Genomic DNA, 17,554 nt, shown 5'->3' with positions numbered 1-17,554 from the left:
GAAGGAGTGCATTTACATTGGTGAACTAATCACAGGGAACCCTGACCATGAGAAGGAAATTCAGAGAAGAATAAAAATGGGTTGCATCGCATACGGCAGACATCGTGAGCTCCTGACTGGGAGCTTACCGTTATCACTGAAAAGGAATGTATACAATCAGTGCATTTTACAGGTGCTGTCATATGGGGCAGAGACTTGCAGACTGACAAAGAAGCTTGAGAACAAGTTAATGGCGGCGCAAACAGTGATGGAACCAAGAATGCTAGATAGAACTTTAAAACGGAAAGAGAGCGGTTTGGATCACAGAGCAAAGGGGTATAGAGGATGTTCTAATAGACATTAGGATAAAAAATGACGCTGGACAGGTCATGTAATGCGCAGTTTACACAACTGTTGGACCAGTAGGGTTACAGAATGGATACCAAGAGAAGGGAAGCGCAGTAGAGGACGGCGAGAAGTCATCGCGTCACATCGAAGTTTGGCAAATATGAACTCCTGCTTTAAGCTTTGCTGCTACAAGCCATGACCGAGATACGCAACATCCTCGTCGAGTCACGTCAGAAAACGCCATATACGCCAATCAAAGAGGCTCTTCGCCTTGTCGTCCCACCGGCACATCGGCGTATTCAGCAGCTCCTGAGCAACAAAATCTCGGTGAACGACGTCCCATTCAGTTTCTACGTCATCTGCAACACGTCATTGGTGACCAACTAAACTCCTTGGACGGCGCCCTATTAAGTGCTTTCTTTCTACAACGTCTTCCTACCTACGTAGGTATGGCTCTCGTCACAGCTAAGCATAAGCCTTTGTCGGAACTCGACCAACTGGCCGACGAGATAATGAACGTCGCTGGAGCAGTTATAAACGCTGTCCGTAGCTGTACACTTCCTGAAGTGGATTGTCTTCGGGAAACAGTAAAAGAGCTCACATCACAAGCCGTCGCCTTGCGTCAGGGATTGAGCAACACTCGCAACTTCAATGACCAACGCAGTCCCACTCATTAGCATCTCACACCGCCTTCCATGCAACGGCCGTTTCAACTACTTAGCGCAGGTTTTCATCACAGGGCCTGTGTTATTACCACAGACGTTATCGCGCTGTGGCTCGTTCATGCGTGCATTGTGTCCATGGCACGTGGGGTAGGGCTTAAGAGATGAGGAACAGGAGTTAGGAACAATGGAGCCCATTATGTGAAGGAACATACAAATAAAACTCCTGTGCCCTTAACTGGGCTCGGTGTCTGTCTGTCTGTCTGTCTGTCTGTCTGTCTGTCTGTCTGTCTGTCTGTCTGTCTGTCTGTCTGTCTGTCTGTCTGTCTGTCTGTCTGTCTGTCTGTCTGTCTGTCTGTCTGTCTGTCTGTCTGTCTGTCTGTCTGTCTGTCTGTCTGTCTGTCTGTCTGTCTGTCTGTCTGTCTGTCTGTCTGTCTGTCTGTCTGTCTGTCTGTCTGTCTGTCTGTCTGTCTGTCTGTCTGTCTGTCTGTCTGTCTGTCTGTCTGTCTGTCTGTCTGTCTGTCTGTCTGTCTGTCTGTCTGTCTGTCTGTCTGTCTGTCTGTCTGTCTGTCTGTCTGTCTGTCTGTCTGTCTGTCTGTCTGTCTGTCTGTCTGTCTGTCTGTCTGTCTGTCTGTCTGTCTGTCTGTCTGTCTGTCTGTCTGTCTGTCTGTCTGTCTGTCTGTCTGTCTGTCTGTCTGTCTGTCTGTCTGTCTGTCTGTCTGTCTGTCTGTCTGTCTGTCTGTCTGTCTGTCTGTCTGTCTGTCTGTCTGTCTGTCTGTCTGTCTGTCTGTCTGTCTGTCTGTCTGTCTGTCTGTCTGTCTGTCTGTCTGTCTGTCTGTCTGTCTGTCTGTCTGTCTGTCTGTCTGTCTGTCTGTCTGTCTGTCTGTCTGTCTGTCTGTCTGTCTGTCTGTCTGTCTGTCTGTCTGTCTGTCTGTCTGTCTGTCCCATGCCTCCGTCCCTGTAAGCAATGCAGGAACCCAAGCAACAATACATAAATTAATTGCAAAAAAATAGCACATCCACTTGAGGTACAAATAGTAAAGGCGACGGATACTTACCAGGCTTGGAAACTTTGGCATTGGAGAGATCAACACAGTTGGTGGGACGGCATTGCAGTTGTCCGGGCCCTCGACTGATCCGACCGATGAGATAGCAATGACTGTGTCGACCTTGAATGAACTGCAGCAGCAAATTACACACGCAAATGGCTGCATCTTCCTAGGAGATTGCTGCGCACGTTATCAAAAAGGCCATAAAAGTACTCAAAGCGGTTGTAAAGAGACCACACCTATACCCACATTGTCTCGTTCATTGTGAGACATTACTTGCTTAATATTTGCTAAACGATAGGCTTAGGCTGATCCTGAATAATTTCTTTTACCTAAGTTCAGCCAAAGACCATCCTGAAGCTGCTACACAAGCGTTTCTGCATTTAGTTCTAGTAGGAGTAAGGTCGTACAGTTATTGAAACACGCATTTCTTTCAGCAGAACGCCGTAGTTGATGTGCACACGATAGAGTTATCTCTGTTGTCGCGTCCTTCCTCAAGATACTCACCTACACAAGACTCACCAATAAAAACTTGCTCTCAACGCCCAGACGCGAACTCAGGCTAAATCGAGGTAAGTTGGTATCCAGGCACGCTTTTAAACTTATATGCTGACTTACCTAAGCTGTTTCACTTATCTTGCGGCTAAGTGGCCACGACGAGAGAGTAATAGCGCCAGAACGGAACACGGAGGGTGGAGGCGTGACGCGCAAGCGCAAACTTTCCCTATGTGTTTATTCGTAACAGGACAGTAAATATTCGTATGCGCATTATTACACAAAAAGTGCTCACGACACAATACCATGGCTTCAAAATCCAACACTGTCTAATATTGACCCGAATGAACGGAACATCACCTTCCAATAACCCGACAGATGTTCAGTTGAAGCGTTCTGTTCCTGGTCTCTCCACGATGTCAGTGTCAGCTATCTCTCTAACTTGTTCGGCTTTGTTTGGGCAATCACTGGAAACTGCCACTGTTACATCTACACACGCTGCAATGAGCAGCAAAAGACCGTCCCTCCATTTTACCTGATTTTCGCATTTGTGTTTTTTGTATTTAGTGTACCCCATCCCTATTTTAATGCCCTAGCAGCCCTGCAGGTATTCAAATAAATGAATGAATGAATGAACCATGCTCCTTTTTACAAGGTTCGAATACGAAGAATCGAGTGGCAGCAAATGTTTGTTATCACGGGATTCATCACACCAACAAGTGTGATCACTACTTAAATCAAACATGGTGTGAAAGAATATAATCATCTCGAAACTGGAAATTCATATTTTAGTTCTAAAGGTTCACAGCACTCGCATACATCGACTAGAATGTTGACACCAGACAGGCAAAGCGAGTTAGGGTCACAGTTATGAAATTTTGACAAGTTGTTCATGGATCTACAAACTCTTAAAATATTTGTACGTTCTTGTCTGTTATAAAGAACCATCAAATATGGCTGGGGAAATGTCAAACAGCACCGCGAATATCGGAGAGCCAAAATGATTCCCTGCTATAGAAAATGTGGTTTGTCATTCAGTTCAAGGCGACTGCTAAGCTGAACGCCAGCTGGATTTGGAGACACTATATAAATTAACTTGAAAACAGATAATTCCACGCATGCTAGCAGGCTATCAGGGGGAATGAACAGTAAATATTCTTCATGTCGACATTTAGGTACAAGTTAGACTCAGTTTTCACAAATTACAGAGCCTGGCTAGCGTTTTTACCTAGAAAATGATTGCTGTGCCCCATGAAGTCGAACGTTTCTTTAAAGAAATGAAAACCCTGTCTTCCATGCTGCTTTCTCCAAAACTATAACACTCAAGCGACACTCACCCTTAGGGGTCTTCGCGTTGCATAGAACGTCTAGCTTGTTTTTTGATAGATTGTATGGCGGATGTCCTACATTAGCCTAAGGCAATGTTTCGTTTCTTCCAATTTTAGGTAGGAGAGAAACCCTTCAAGATTTCGAAGAAATTCGGGTACAATAGTCGCGGTAGACCAGTCCTGAAACGCAGCACAGGTAAGCACACAGAAGGCGCCTTTTGAGCAGAAGATCGTAGATGTCATTTCAGGACGCGGTGGCCCCGTACCGATAAGTCAGGAAATGTACCACCCCGTGGGCGAAGCGTAAGATAGGGCTTTATAACGTAAAACTATTGCAATATGTTTTTATTCCAATCTCCTGACGTCAAATTTGCGTAAGCGCCGACGCAAGCATCGAGCGGTCAGCCGGGTTGTCTGAACAAACCCATCGAATGCTCCCCTAGTTCATAAGAGGTCACTGTTGTTTGCTTGAAAAACGAATAACATTGCCTGCGCTGTCTTATATAATTGGCTCACAAGAGGCGAAGATCATGGGCAAGTGGAGAGTGATTCGATATCGCGGAGCCGCTGCACTGAATATCGATAACCGGATGAAGAGGGTGGTGCCAGCGTCTGTGATAGGTCCGCTTTCTCTAACTTAGCTTGCGCTGGCTTGTCGACAATCTCGGCGGCATGCAACGGAAGATTAAGAATGACGCTAAAACGGATCCTCAGCAAAGAAGAAGTGGCAGAACGAGGTCGTAAACGTCCCGAAAGTTCTCGAAAACGTTGCGCGGCCACGCAAAAGGTTTTGTTACACGCAAATAAACCCATGCTCTCCAGCAGGGGCGAGTAGCCAAGGCCAGAGCGATCGGCGGCAGCCATATTTTATCCTTTCAGAACGGGGCAGCCAGCGGCTATTGAGAAGATTTTTCAGTTTTGTTCGGCATATTAATGCATCTTTAACGCATACGCGTAACTTTGAAGCGGTAAGTTAATGCGGTTTTGTGAGGTCGCGTAAGAGGTAGGTGAAGTGGGTGGAGCCCGAAAACTTTTGACAAGAAATCAGAAATAAATATTTTAGTTTTTTTTTTGGTCAAGTTATGCATAATCACTGTGTGCACGTCATATCAGATGGGGAGCTATCGCGGATTTTGTGACGTCGCGTGACAGACAGGTGAAGTGGGGGTGGTCCAAAAACGTTTTTGACCAATCGAGGTGGGCTAATTTCAGAATTGGAATAGAGAAGCTGGGAATAGTTTTACGTTATAGCGCCCATAATCTAGCGGTCTAAATTATTCCAAACCCGCCTTGTTCTCCTCTATTCAATAAACTTTTGTCATTGTGGGGCTACATAGAGGCTAACAAAGAAGCTCCAGAACAATCTAAAGACCGCGCAGAGATCAATGTAACGAAAACATGTTAGGCGTAATGTTAAGACACAATAAGAGAGTGGTATGTATCAGAGACCAAAACCGAGGTAGCCGATATTCTGGTTGAGATTACGAGAAAAAAATGGAGCTGGGCAAGGCATGCAATGCGTAGGGTAGATAACCGCTGGGCCATCAGAGCTCCAGAATGGGCGCCAAGCGAAGGGAAGCGCAGTCTAGGACGGTAGAAAATTAGGTGGCTTGATGAAATTAGGAAATTTGCAGGCGCTATTTGGGACCAGATAGCGCAAGATAGGGGTGACTCGATATCGTTCGTCCTGCAGTGGACATAAATAGGAGATAATCATGATGACGTAATTCCGTGCGTGTTCCTCATGGACGTCAAACACTATTAATGTGAAAGCATCGGCTAGTTCGTTGTTCTTATTGCTGAACGAAGGCGAACGGGAATAGGGGTGGTTCGGCGCAGGAGAATCAGTGGCAGCATTATCGGAGCGTGTGGCATAGGGACGAGACGCGCCACCTGGAGGGCGAGAGTAGGCAGTATAAGTAGACCGCGTCGAGGAACTCCAGCGACTGCGACAGTGCCGACAAATGTGCCCGATTCGACGGCAGTGAAAACAAATGAGTTTGTCGTCAGTAGTGCGCTATTCAGATGGGTTTCGGAAACGTGGTGGGTAATAAGATTTGGGACGGGGCGGAATCGAAGACGCCTGGTGGGTATCAGGGTGATGGGCCGAGCAGATGGTGTGAAGACCCATGTTTGCGGACTCGTGGCGGACAACTGCCTGGATCAGGGAAGCATTGACTGCAGGTTCGTTGGAGCGGCTGCAGTCGAATGCAGCCGCATAGACAGCCTCGATCTCACGCCGGACGATCCTGGTAACATTGCCAGTGTTGTTGGGACGAAAAGCGTCGGCACAGGAAGATGTCGCTGGGGTGTTGGGCAGACGGGCAAACCGCTGGTCGATACGTCGGCTTTTAGCGAGTTTCAGGTGGCGGCACTCTTATAACTGCATCCACCGTCGCCACGTTGTTGAAAACGAGCAAGTTCAAGGCGTCATCGGCAATGACATTGAGGATGTGGGAAGCTTTGCCCGACTCGGTCATATATGTGCCTTAACTTTGTGGCACAGAGCCAAGACGTCCTGAATGTACGTGACGTAGGGCTCTGTTGACGTCTGTACACGGGCGGAAAGCGCCTTCTGCGCGGCAAGTGGTGACCGTAGGGGTTGCCGAACAAGTCTCGGAGGTTTTGCTTAAGCGAATCCCAATAGATGAGCTCATCTTCATGCGTTCGAAAGCAAACTCGAGGTGTGCCACCGAGGTAAAAGACTATGTTGGCGAGCATGATAGTAGAGTCCCACCGGTTATTGCGGCTGACGTGTTCGTACAGTCTGATCCAGTCCTAGACGTCTTCCCCATCTTTTCTCGAGAACATGCCAGGAGCACGGGGAGCGGGGAGAGCGATGTAGGTCGTCGATGTGGCAGCAGGTATCGGAGCCAGCGGAGTCGAGTTGTCGTCGCCGAGAGCCATGAAGGAAGGCTCGACGTACCGTCCACTGCGAAGCTCCGTGACGAGGTACAGGGAGCGTCCACCTTCACCAGATATGTTACGTAGAAAGACGCAGACGAAAGGCTATATACAAATATATTTACAAAGAAATTTGCTGCGCTTAGCCAAGAGGCACCAGCCCGCGCTAGCCTCTAACCGTCATCGTTGTCCTCACACTGCTCGCCTCTTCGTCATCGCAAAGACCGTTCCGTAGCAATATTCAAGGTGGCAACAACAATAAAGACACAGGCACCGATGATGGCACAAGGAAAAAAAAACGACACGTTGTGCTGACTAACACTCCATTTATTGCTGCAATAGGCGAGCCTTTAAATACGCAAGACCGCGTCGTCAAAGCATAAATATTGTGGCATAACCGATCTGACGATGGCTTTCGGTGGTATGTGGGAGCATTAAATCAATAGACAGCTTTTGTTTCGCGTGCATAGCACATGCATACGTATTACACAATGACTTGTGTAGATTTTTAGTTTAAAGTGCCGTTTCGTTCTACTAGACATCTCATACACCAGGTGTCATCTCTGTATGGGTGGATGGACGTTATGAGCGTCTCCTTTGAACAGGACGGAGGCTTGCGCTACCAAGCTCTTGCTGTTATACTCCTACCCAGGTTAAAAAAAAGAAAAAGAAAGATAGAGGAAAGTGCACCATAAGTTGCCATAACCAAATTTTCTCACCCCCTATTGTGGACTTTGCTTTTGGACGTCGTCGTTTTTTGTGGTTTCCCTACTTCCACCAATCTTCCAATCACCTCTTACTAAACTCTATTGCGGATATGTTTAGTTTTCCCCTGCTCTCGCGGAACCCAAGGGCTTCACGGCGTCCATTGCGGCCCAAATCGACCGCTGGGAAGATATCTTCACATTATAACAAAACATGCTCCGTCGTTTGCCTAGCTTTACGGCAGCAAACACATGCTTCTTCTTCCTTTTTATATCTCGCTTTATAGGCGCATGTTCTAAGGCATCCTGTTCTCGCATAGAAAAGTAATGAGCTTCCTTTTGAGTAATCACAAGTTGTTTTTTTGCCGTTTTCGTTTTTTCCTCTGAAGTAGTTACTCATGGCAGGTTTCTTTTCCATTGTCCCCACCCATGAGATTATTTCAGCATTTCCGAGTTTCCGCTTGACGTTCTTTATTGCTGTGTTGCTCACCCTCCATACCGCATACTTGCTGGTAAGCTTCTTTGTTCATCATTTCGAAGGATGGAATGATGGATGGATATTATGAGCGCCCCTTTTGGAACGGGGCCGTGGATTGCGCCACCATGCCCTTGCTATTACACTGCCTAATGTCCTACCTTTGTTAAACAATAAAAATATGAAACAAAAATACGCTATGAACCACAACATCCAAATTTTCTGATTCCCTATTTCGTGCTTTGCTTTTTATGTCTCCGTTTTTTACCGTTTCTTACTTTGCTTCCACCAGTCATCCACTCACCACTTACTAATGCCTATTGCCGACAGGTTCACTTTTCCACTGCGCTCGCTGAACCCAAGGGATTCAAGGAGGCCAGTGGTGTCTAAATCCACCGCTGGGTAGACGTCTTCACATTCTAATAAAACATACTCCCTAGTCCCCCTAGCTTTACCGCAGCAAGCCCATGCTTTTTCTTCCGTCTTATCTCGCTTTATAGGTGCGTGTCCTAAGGCATCCTAATCTCGCTTCGAAAAGTGATGAGCTTCCCTTTGAGTTATTATAAATTGTCTATTTCCGGATTTCTTTTTTTCCTCTTAAGTAGTTACTCATGGCAGGTTTCTTTTCCATTGCCGCCAAACATGAAAATATTTCAGCCTCTCTGACTTTCCGCTTGACCTTCTTTGCTGCTGTGTTGCCCACCATACAGGCCACATACTTGCTGGTAAGCCTCCTAGTTCTTTTCTTCCACTGTGAATCAATGTTTTTTCTGTACAGATGCCTGAACACTTGCTCAGCCCATTTACTTTCTTCCATATTCTGCAGCCGTTCTTCATACTCCATTTTACTGCAAGCTTCCCTCACTTCAAAATTAGTGCAGCCCATACCACCCTGCACAGCTTCATTTGGAGTCTTCCCGTGAGCGCCAAATGCAAAGCGACCCACTGACTTTTGGTTCCCATCGAGTCCTGATTGTACCCCTGTTTCAAAGCAAACAACCACATTTCCAAAAGGAAGTCCTGGAACTATTACACCTTTCCACATACCTCGGAGGAGCTCGTACCTATGGTATCCCCATAGCGCTCTGTGCTTCATTATGGCTGAATTTCTCTTCCCCTTCCGTGTTATTGTTTTTTCCTGTGTCTCCATATATCTATTCACTTCGTTCCTCCGTATACCAAGGTATTTATATTCTGTTACCCGAGGTATTTCCTGGCCCTCTATCTCCACTGTCTGTTCACTGTTTTCATTGAATACCATAACACCTGATTTTTTAACACTAAATTTCAAACCTAATTGTTACCTTCCTGCCCACAGATATAAGCTAGACGTTGCAAATCTCTGCAACACAATGCCGTCCGCATAAAATAATATTGGGAGCTGCTGCTCTGATACTGTACCCGCCTGTTTGGATAAGAGATTAAACCCGATATTACTGCCTTCTAGCACCCTCTCCATCCTCACCATGCACATCATAAACAGCAGCGGGAAAAAAGGGCCCCACTGTCTCAGTTCCTTGTTGATATTGACACGTGTACTTATCTTTATCGGGAACCACGTTTCGCCGCTTAAGAACTGTAATCGCACAGCGAGGGACGCGCCTGCATGTATCCGACGTTTCTGGAAAGTTATCGACGCTTCTATCCGCGTGTCTGTTGTCGCCGAACCTTGTGTTATCAGATTTCATCGCGTGACACGAATGGTGTAGAACTTTGTGGAAGACAGGCGGGTCCCATCAGTTAACCTGGAACATTCGACGACTGATCTATAAAAGCCGACGCGCTTGACCCGCTGATCAGATTTTCGACGATCGCCGACTGTGTTCGCCGCTATCGTTGTGCTTTAAGTGTAGCCTGTTTTGTGGGCACAAGTTCGCCCAATAAAAGCTAGCTTTGTCTTTCACAGTACTGCTACTGTGTTCTCTCTTTACCGTCACTACCACGTGACATCTGGTGGAGGTGCTTGTGCGTTCATGTACCGAACGCCCCCGCAAAGCCGCGATCCAAGTCCGAAGCCCGAGGACAAAACCAACGTCGACCAAGACCAGCCACCAGCCAACCAAGACCAGCGAGCTAGCCGCCGGCTGCAAGGACTGCCCCCAGAGCACGGACTCCTACCTGAGACGAGCGAGAAGATTGCCACCAAGTGCTCCCCAATGGCAGCCCCAGCATCCCCCGTCGTGCTGCAGCAGCCCAGGGAGCCCCCCACGTTCCGCGGTTCAACATTCGAGGACCCGGAAACCTGGCTCGAGACGTACGAGAGGGTCGCTGCATTTAACAGCTGGAACAGCGACGACAAACTGCGACATGTCTTCTTCGCATTGGAAGACGCTGCCAGGACGTGGTTCGAGAACAGAGAAGCCACGTTAACGACCTGGGACCTTTTCCGAAGCGCCTTCCTGAAGACATTCACAAGCGTCGTTCGCCGAGAACGAGCCCAAGCACTACAGGAAACCCGAGTGCAGCTGCCCAACGAGACCACGGCGATTTTTACAGAAGAAATGAGCCGCCTATTCCGCCACGCCGACCCGGAAATGTCCGAGGAAAAGAAAGTCCGGCTTCTAATGCATGGTGTTAAGGAGGAACTTTTCGCCGGTATGGTACGAAACCCGCCGAAGACTGTCGACGAGTTTCTTCGCGAGGCCACTAGCATCGAGAAGACACTCGAGATGCGAAACCGGCAATTCGACCGCCGCACCAACGCTACAAACTATGCCGGAGTTCAATCACTGGCCTCCGAAGACCTGCGCGAGGCTATCAGGGCAGTCGTACGAGAGGAGCTTCAGAAGATCTTCCCGTCGTCGCAGCCTCAAGTGGCCTCGATCTCTGACATCGTCAAAGATGAGGTTCAGAGGTTGCTTGGAGTTTCGGAGGTGCAACCTCCATTACCGCAACCCCAACCCGAAGCGATGACGTACGCCGCCGTCGTACGCCGTCAAGGCCCACCTCAGCGACCGCGCCAGGGCCCTGTAACGCCGCAATTCCGTCGACCACCGCCGCCGCCGCCGACAGCGCGCCCACCCGTCGCCCAGCAGAGCTACCCGAGGAAGACCGACGTTTGGCGCGCTCCTGACCACCGCCCACTCTGCTACCACTGCGGGGAAGCGGGTCACGTCTACCGCCGATGCCCATACCGCGACATGGGACTGAGAGGGTTCGCCGTCAACGCGCCGCGTCCAAAGCTTGGAGAGCGCCCACGTGACATCGCCGACTACCTCGCCGCTACTCAGTGGAGCCCTCGACGGCCGTCCCGTTCGCCATCACCGGGCCGCTACCTGGCGCCGCAGCGCCGACCATACACTGGCCCAGCCCGGGGCCGGTCAGCGAGCCCATATCCGGAAAACTAAAAGCAGCAACCGATGGAGGTGCGGTTGCTGTTCGTTGAACTGACGAAGATCCTCCGCCGTCGACGAACATGACGAAGAAATCATCTCGACGACCTAATGACGACACGCCGCCGTCCCGAAGAAGTCGCGAAGCCAACACTACACCGACGAAAGACAACTTGACGACGCAACGTTCCAGCTTCAGTTCAACACGACGCAGCCGTGATCCGACGCCAAGACCCAACTGCAACGCCAGACAAAGAACCACCGACCTCGACGTACTTCTAGACGGCCACGCAGTCACTGCCTTAGTCGACACAGGGGACGATTATTCTGTAATGAGTGGACACATCGCCGCCCAGTTAAAGAAGGTTAAGACTGCATGGGAGGGTCCCCAAATTCGGACCGCTGGAGGACACCTCATTACGCCGACTGGAATCTGCACGGCAAGAATTACCGTTCATGACCGTACTTACCCTGCCACCTTCGTTATCCTGCAACAGTGTTCGCGAGACGTCGTTCTCGGCATGGACTTCCTAAACCAACACGGCGAAGTCATCGACCTGAAGTCGAAGTCCATAACGCTGTCCGAGGATCGAGCGATACCACCGGAGAGCTCTAGTAGTGACCGTGCCTTAAGTGTGCTCGAAAGTCAAGTCAGCATCCCGCCTCGCTCCAGCATTGTCATTTCCGTAGGCACCAAAACGCCTGCCGACGTAGAAGGCGTCATCGAGGGTGACCAACGTCTACTGCTAGACCGTGAAATTTGCGTCGCAAGAGGGATCGCTCGACTGCATGGAGGGAAAACTGAAGTGTTGCTGACAAACTTCAGCCAGGAGTTCAAGCACATCAACAAGGGCACGACGATCGCGTACATCGAAGAAATTGTGGAAACCAGTAATGCGTTTGTCCTCTCGGATTCCGCCGCATGTAGCCCGACGACCATGGTTCCCGAACCAGACTACGACATTAATCCAAGTCTCCCAGTGATTAAGCAACAGCAGCTCAGAAGTCTGCTCCGACGATACAAAGGCTGCTTTTCGACGACATCAAGGATTCGACAAACACCAGTCGCCAAGCATCGCATAATCACCGAGGAGTACGCTCGACCACTCCGCCAGAGCCCTTACCGAGTTTCGCCGCGAGAACGCGAAGCTATAAGAGAACAAGTCGACGAAATGCTGCGCGACGACATCATCCAGCCGTCGAAAAGCCCGTGGGCATCCCCTGTTGTGCTGGTGAAGAAAAAGGACGGAACCCTACGTTTCTGCGTCGATTATCGTCGTCTGAACAAGATCACGAAGAAGGACGTATACCCCCTTCCACGGATAGACGACGCATTGGATCGGCTCTGCAACGCTAAGTACTTCTCCTCGATGGACCTCAAGTCTGGCTATTGGCAAATAGAAGTCGACGAAAGAGATCGCGAAAAGACCGCCTTCATCACCCCAGACGGCCTCTACGAGTTCAAGGTTATGCCATTTGGACTGTGCTCGGCGCCTGCAACGTTCCAGCGCGTGATGGACACGGTTTTAGCGGGATTGAAATGGCAGACCTGTCTCGTTTACTTGGATGACGTCGTTGTATTCGCCGGAAATTTCGACGACCACCTTAGGCGGCTTGCCACAGTACTAGAGGCCATCAAGTCGTCAGGGCTCACTCTGAAGCCAGAAAAATGCCGCTTCGCTTACGACGAGCTTCTGTTCCTAGGCCACGTCATCAGTAAATCCGGAGTACGCCCCGACCCCCAGAAAACAGCTGCCATCGCAAAGTTCCCGCAGCCCACCGACAAGAAGGCAGTGCGTAGATTCCTTGGCATGTGTGCCTACTACAGGCGCTTTGTCAAGGACTTTTCACGCATCGCCGAGCCGTTGACACGTCTAACTAAATGTGATGTTGAGTTCAAGTGGGAAACGCCGCAGGCCGACGCATTTGAAGAACTCAAACGACGCATGCAGTCGCCGCCGGTACTTGCGCACTTCGACGAGTACGCCGATACAGAAATCCATACTGACGCCAGTAGCCTAGGCCTCGGTGCCGTTCTAGTCCAAAGGAAAAACGGAGTCGAAGAGGTGATCTCTTACGCTAGCCGGTCGCTGTCAAAAGCGGAAAGCAACTATTCTACGACCGAAAAGGAATGCCTCGCCATCGTTTGGGCTACAGCTAAATTTCGCCCTTATCTTTATGGCAGGCCATTCAAAGTCGTCAGTGACCATCACGCGTTGTGTTGGCTAGCGAGTATAAAGCATCCTTCAGGACGACTGGCGCGGTGGAGCCTCAGACTACAAGAATACGACATCACTGTAACCTACAAGTCCGGACGAAAACACTCCGATGCCGATTGTCTATCACGCGCCCCCATTGACCCGCCGCCGCAAGATGACGAAGATGACGACGCCTTCCTTGGCATGATAAGCGCGGAAGACTTCGCTGAACAGCAACGGGCAGACCCGGAGCTAAAAGGCCTGGTGGAATATTTGGAAGGGCACACCGACGTTGTCCCCAGGGCATTTAGGCGCGGATTATCTTCCTTCACGCTTCGAAACAATCTACTCGTGAAGAAGAACTTTTCACCAGTCCGCGCAAACTACCTTCTTGTTGTCCCGTCAGGACTCCGTCCAGAAGTATTGCACGCCCTACATGACGATCCGACCGCTGGACACCTCGGTTTTTCCCGGACACTATCGAGGATACAAGAAAAGTATTATTGGCCGCGCCTGACCGCCGTCGTCGCCCGCTATGTCAGAACATGCCGAGACTGTCAGCGACGCAAGACACCGCCGACAAGGCCAGCCGGATTACTACAGCCAATCGAGCCTCCTTGCCGACCATTCCAGCAGATCGGGATGGACTTGCTGGGACCCTTTCCGACGTCAACACCCGGAAATAAGTGGATCGTCGTGGCGACAGACTACCTTACCCGCTTCGCTGAAACTAAAGCACTGCCGAAAGGTAGCGCAGCCGAAGTGGCGAAATTCTTTGTCGAAAACATCCTGCTTCGACATGGCGCCCCAGAAGTCCTTATCACCGACAGAGGAACGGCCTTTACAGCGGAGCTCACCCAAGCCATTCTGAAATACAGTCAGACAAGGCACAGGAGGACCACGGCCTACCACCCGCAGACGAATGGTCTTACGGAGCGGCTGAATAAGACCCTCGCCGACATGCTAGCGATGTACGTCGACGTCGAGCACAAGACGTGGGATGCCGTCCTGCCGTACGTAACATTCGCTTACAACACGGCGGTGCAAGAAACTACACAGATCACGCCGTTTAAGCTGGTTTACGGCAGGAACCCGACGACGACGCTCGACGCCATGCTGCCCCACGTCACTGACGAAGAGAATGTTGACGTCGCTAGCTATCTCCAGCGCGCCGAAGAAGCCCGACAGCTTGCCCGCCTACGGATCAAGAACCAACAGAGGACCGACAGCCGACACTACAACCTCCGACGACGCTTTGTTGAGTACCAGCCCGGCGACCGTGTTTGGGTTTGGACACCGATACGCCGACGAGGACTCAGTGAGAAACTACTCCGACGCTATTTCGGACCCTACAAGGTCATCCGACGTATTGGCGCTCTGGACTATGAGGTCGTGCCAGAGGGAATTTCGCACTCACAGCGGCGCCGCGCACGATCTGAAGTGGTCCACGTGGTGCGCCTTAAACCATTTTACGGACGCTGATGAACTTCCTTAGTTGTTTTCTTTGCTACGAGTGCTTTTCTTTGTTACTTTCGTTTGTTTGCAGCATCGGGTCGATGCTTTTTAAGAGGGGGGTAATGACACGTGTACTTATCTTTATCGGGAACCACGTTTCGCCGCTTAAGAACTGTAATCGCACAGCGAGGGACGCGCCTGCATGTATCCGACGTTTCTGGAAAGTTATCGACGCTTCTATCCGCGTGTCTGTTGTCGCCGAACCTTGTGTTATCAGATTTCATCGCGTGACACGAATGGTGTAGAACTTTGTGGAAGACAGGCGGGTCCCATCAGTTAATCTGGAACATTCGACGACTGATCTATAAAAGCCGACGCGCTTGACCCGCTGATCAGATTTTCGACGATCGCCGACTGTGTTCGCCGCTATCGTTGTGCTTTAAGTGTAGCCTGTTTTGTGGGCACCTCCACCAGATGAACTTTCTCCTCACTCCTCATCCCTTCCCATTCACCGCAAACGTTATTTTCTAAGTATATCTCTCTCAAAAGCTGAAAACAATCGTCACCTAAGCCTTCCCCTTCCAGAATATGCCACAAAATGTTGCTGCGTACGTTGTCATAGGCTCCTGTAATGTTCTAAACGGCTACATATAACGGTCTGCTTTCTTCTTTTGATATTTCAATACACTGAGTAACAACAAATAAGTTATCATCCAAATGCCTACCTATTCTGAAGCCATTCTGATGTTCTCCCGAATTCTATTATTCTCTGCCAATGTTTGAAGCTTCAGTTTGATTGCCTGCATTGCTACCCTGTATATTAACGATGTCATGCACTCCAAAAAGAGTCGCACCCTTTGGGGTGTATGTTTGCCACACAACAATAATAGTCATCTGCCTTGTCCGCATTTCTTTTCTTTAACTCGGCGAGCCCGGTACTTTCCAGTAATGAACGGCATGCGCGTTATCAGCATGACATAGCATTCCCGACAGGAAAGTAACGAGCGCAGCGTTTTCAAGAAAGGAAATGTGGGCAAGACAGACGGCGATTATTGTGTGGCAAATATACACTCCAAATGGTGTAAACTTTTCTTAGAGTGCGGTCAACGTCTATACGAGTGAATTCTATCTTTCTCCCCCTTACCTTTATAAATTAAATTCATTATATTTTGTCGCCCACTGCCTGGTATTCGTTCATTTAAAGTTTTTTCCACTGCTTTCACCAGTGCTGCCTTACTTTTTGGTCCTACTTCATTAATCAGCCTAATGGGAACCTTGTCTAGTCCGGTGAATGTGCGCTTAGGAATTTTCGCTTCTGCTTTCCTCCAGCTGAAATTGGTCAGCACCAGCTCCTTTTCCACTCGGATCTCTTTCATGCTCTTTTTTTCTTCATATACAACCTCGTCATTCACTTGGAAAGATTCGGCTGGTATTTTTCTTATGTAATTGGTTGCCTCAGTCTGGTTTAATTTTCGTCTAGGATATCTCGTTGTACACTTATTTACTTCCTGCCTAATATTTTCATGTGGTTCCAAAATATTCTTGGTGCGGCCTTCCTTTTCTCACGTATTTCTTAGAACCAACGTTCACTTTCACCTTTTAATTTTGCCTACACCAGCATTTGAACCATAGACTCTTTCTCCCGGCATATTTCTCATTTACTGGTTACTTCATCCTGTGGCAATTGCTCCTTCTTTGCCTGCCTATGCTCTCGAGATCCTTTCTGTCGTTCGGCGATCGCTTCTCGTATCTCCTTGTTCCACCAGCCTTTCGGTTTGTTTCTTCCTTTCCAACGAACATGTTGTTTCTCTTTCCGTTTTTCTGTGGTTATTACACTTCGAAGCTCACCATATTCCCCCTCTTTACTTGGCCATTTGCCAAGTTCTTCCTGGACTCTAGTGACTCTACTTGCTATTTGTACAGCGTTCAAATACGGGCTGGCCATTTTGCGCTCGTTGCTCTCTTTCACAACTACAGATCCCGAATTCAAGATGATGCGTTTATGGTCACTTCCTATGTTGCTATGCCCTTCCTCATCAATGAACATTTCTCTCAACTTATCATGAATTCCTTCTGTCATCAGACAGTAAGCAATGGTCGATTGCCGGTTTCCCACGCCCCACGTGATCTGCCCTTCACACTTAGTCTCTGTGTTCACGATAACGAGGTTATGTTGCTCACAAAAGTCTAGCATTGACTTCCCGTTGTTGTCGGTACAGCCATCTAAATCCTTGTATGTGGGCATTCATGTCACCTAGCAGGACAATTTCAGCACCATTCGCGAAATCCTTAATATCAGCGCTTATGCATTCCACTAACTCTTTATTCTTCTCTGTGCAATTATTTCTGGTCCACAAATACGTAATCGTAATTGACCACAAATACGTAGTCCCCATTTTTTATGTTTCTCAGCGCAACAAAGCGTCAGGAACTAAATTTCCCCAGCTGCGTGGCCTCTGCGGTCGGTGCACCGCATGATCGCGGAAGCCATGATAAGGGCCAGATGCATCCCAATCAAGCGGGGTGTTGGCTGTGTACATTATGTCTTGCTTGTGTGTGATGCAGCAAGCCGCAAGTTATGCTCGCAGCATGTCCTTACGAGCGTACGCACGCATACATGAAATA

At 49.1% G+C, this 17,554-nt stretch overlaps 1 protein-coding gene across 8 annotated transcripts in view; it reads right to left on the bottom strand.

The window, feature by feature from the left end:
- The window catches only part of LOC135918272 (uncharacterized), a 153,946-nt gene that overhangs the window by 33,399 nt on the left and 102,993 nt on the right, over positions 1 to 17,554 (bottom strand). For all 8 annotated transcript variants that reach the window (XM_070532833.1, XM_070532832.1, XM_070532835.1 and 5 more), the window contains one exon: positions 2,048 to 2,168. In XM_070532833.1, the coding sequence (XP_070388934.1) occupies positions 2,048 to 2,168 (121 nt within the window). The remainder of the gene's footprint in view (positions 1 to 2,047; positions 2,169 to 17,554) is intronic.

This window comes from Dermacentor albipictus, chromosome 2, assembly GCF_038994185.2.
Source record: "Dermacentor albipictus isolate Rhodes 1998 colony chromosome 2, USDA_Dalb.pri_finalv2, whole genome shotgun sequence".
NCBI lineage: Eukaryota > Metazoa > Arthropoda > Arachnida > Ixodida > Ixodidae > Dermacentor > Dermacentor albipictus.
Note: the sequence above shows the minus strand (reverse complement) of the source record. Positions and strands in the feature narration are given on the sequence as shown.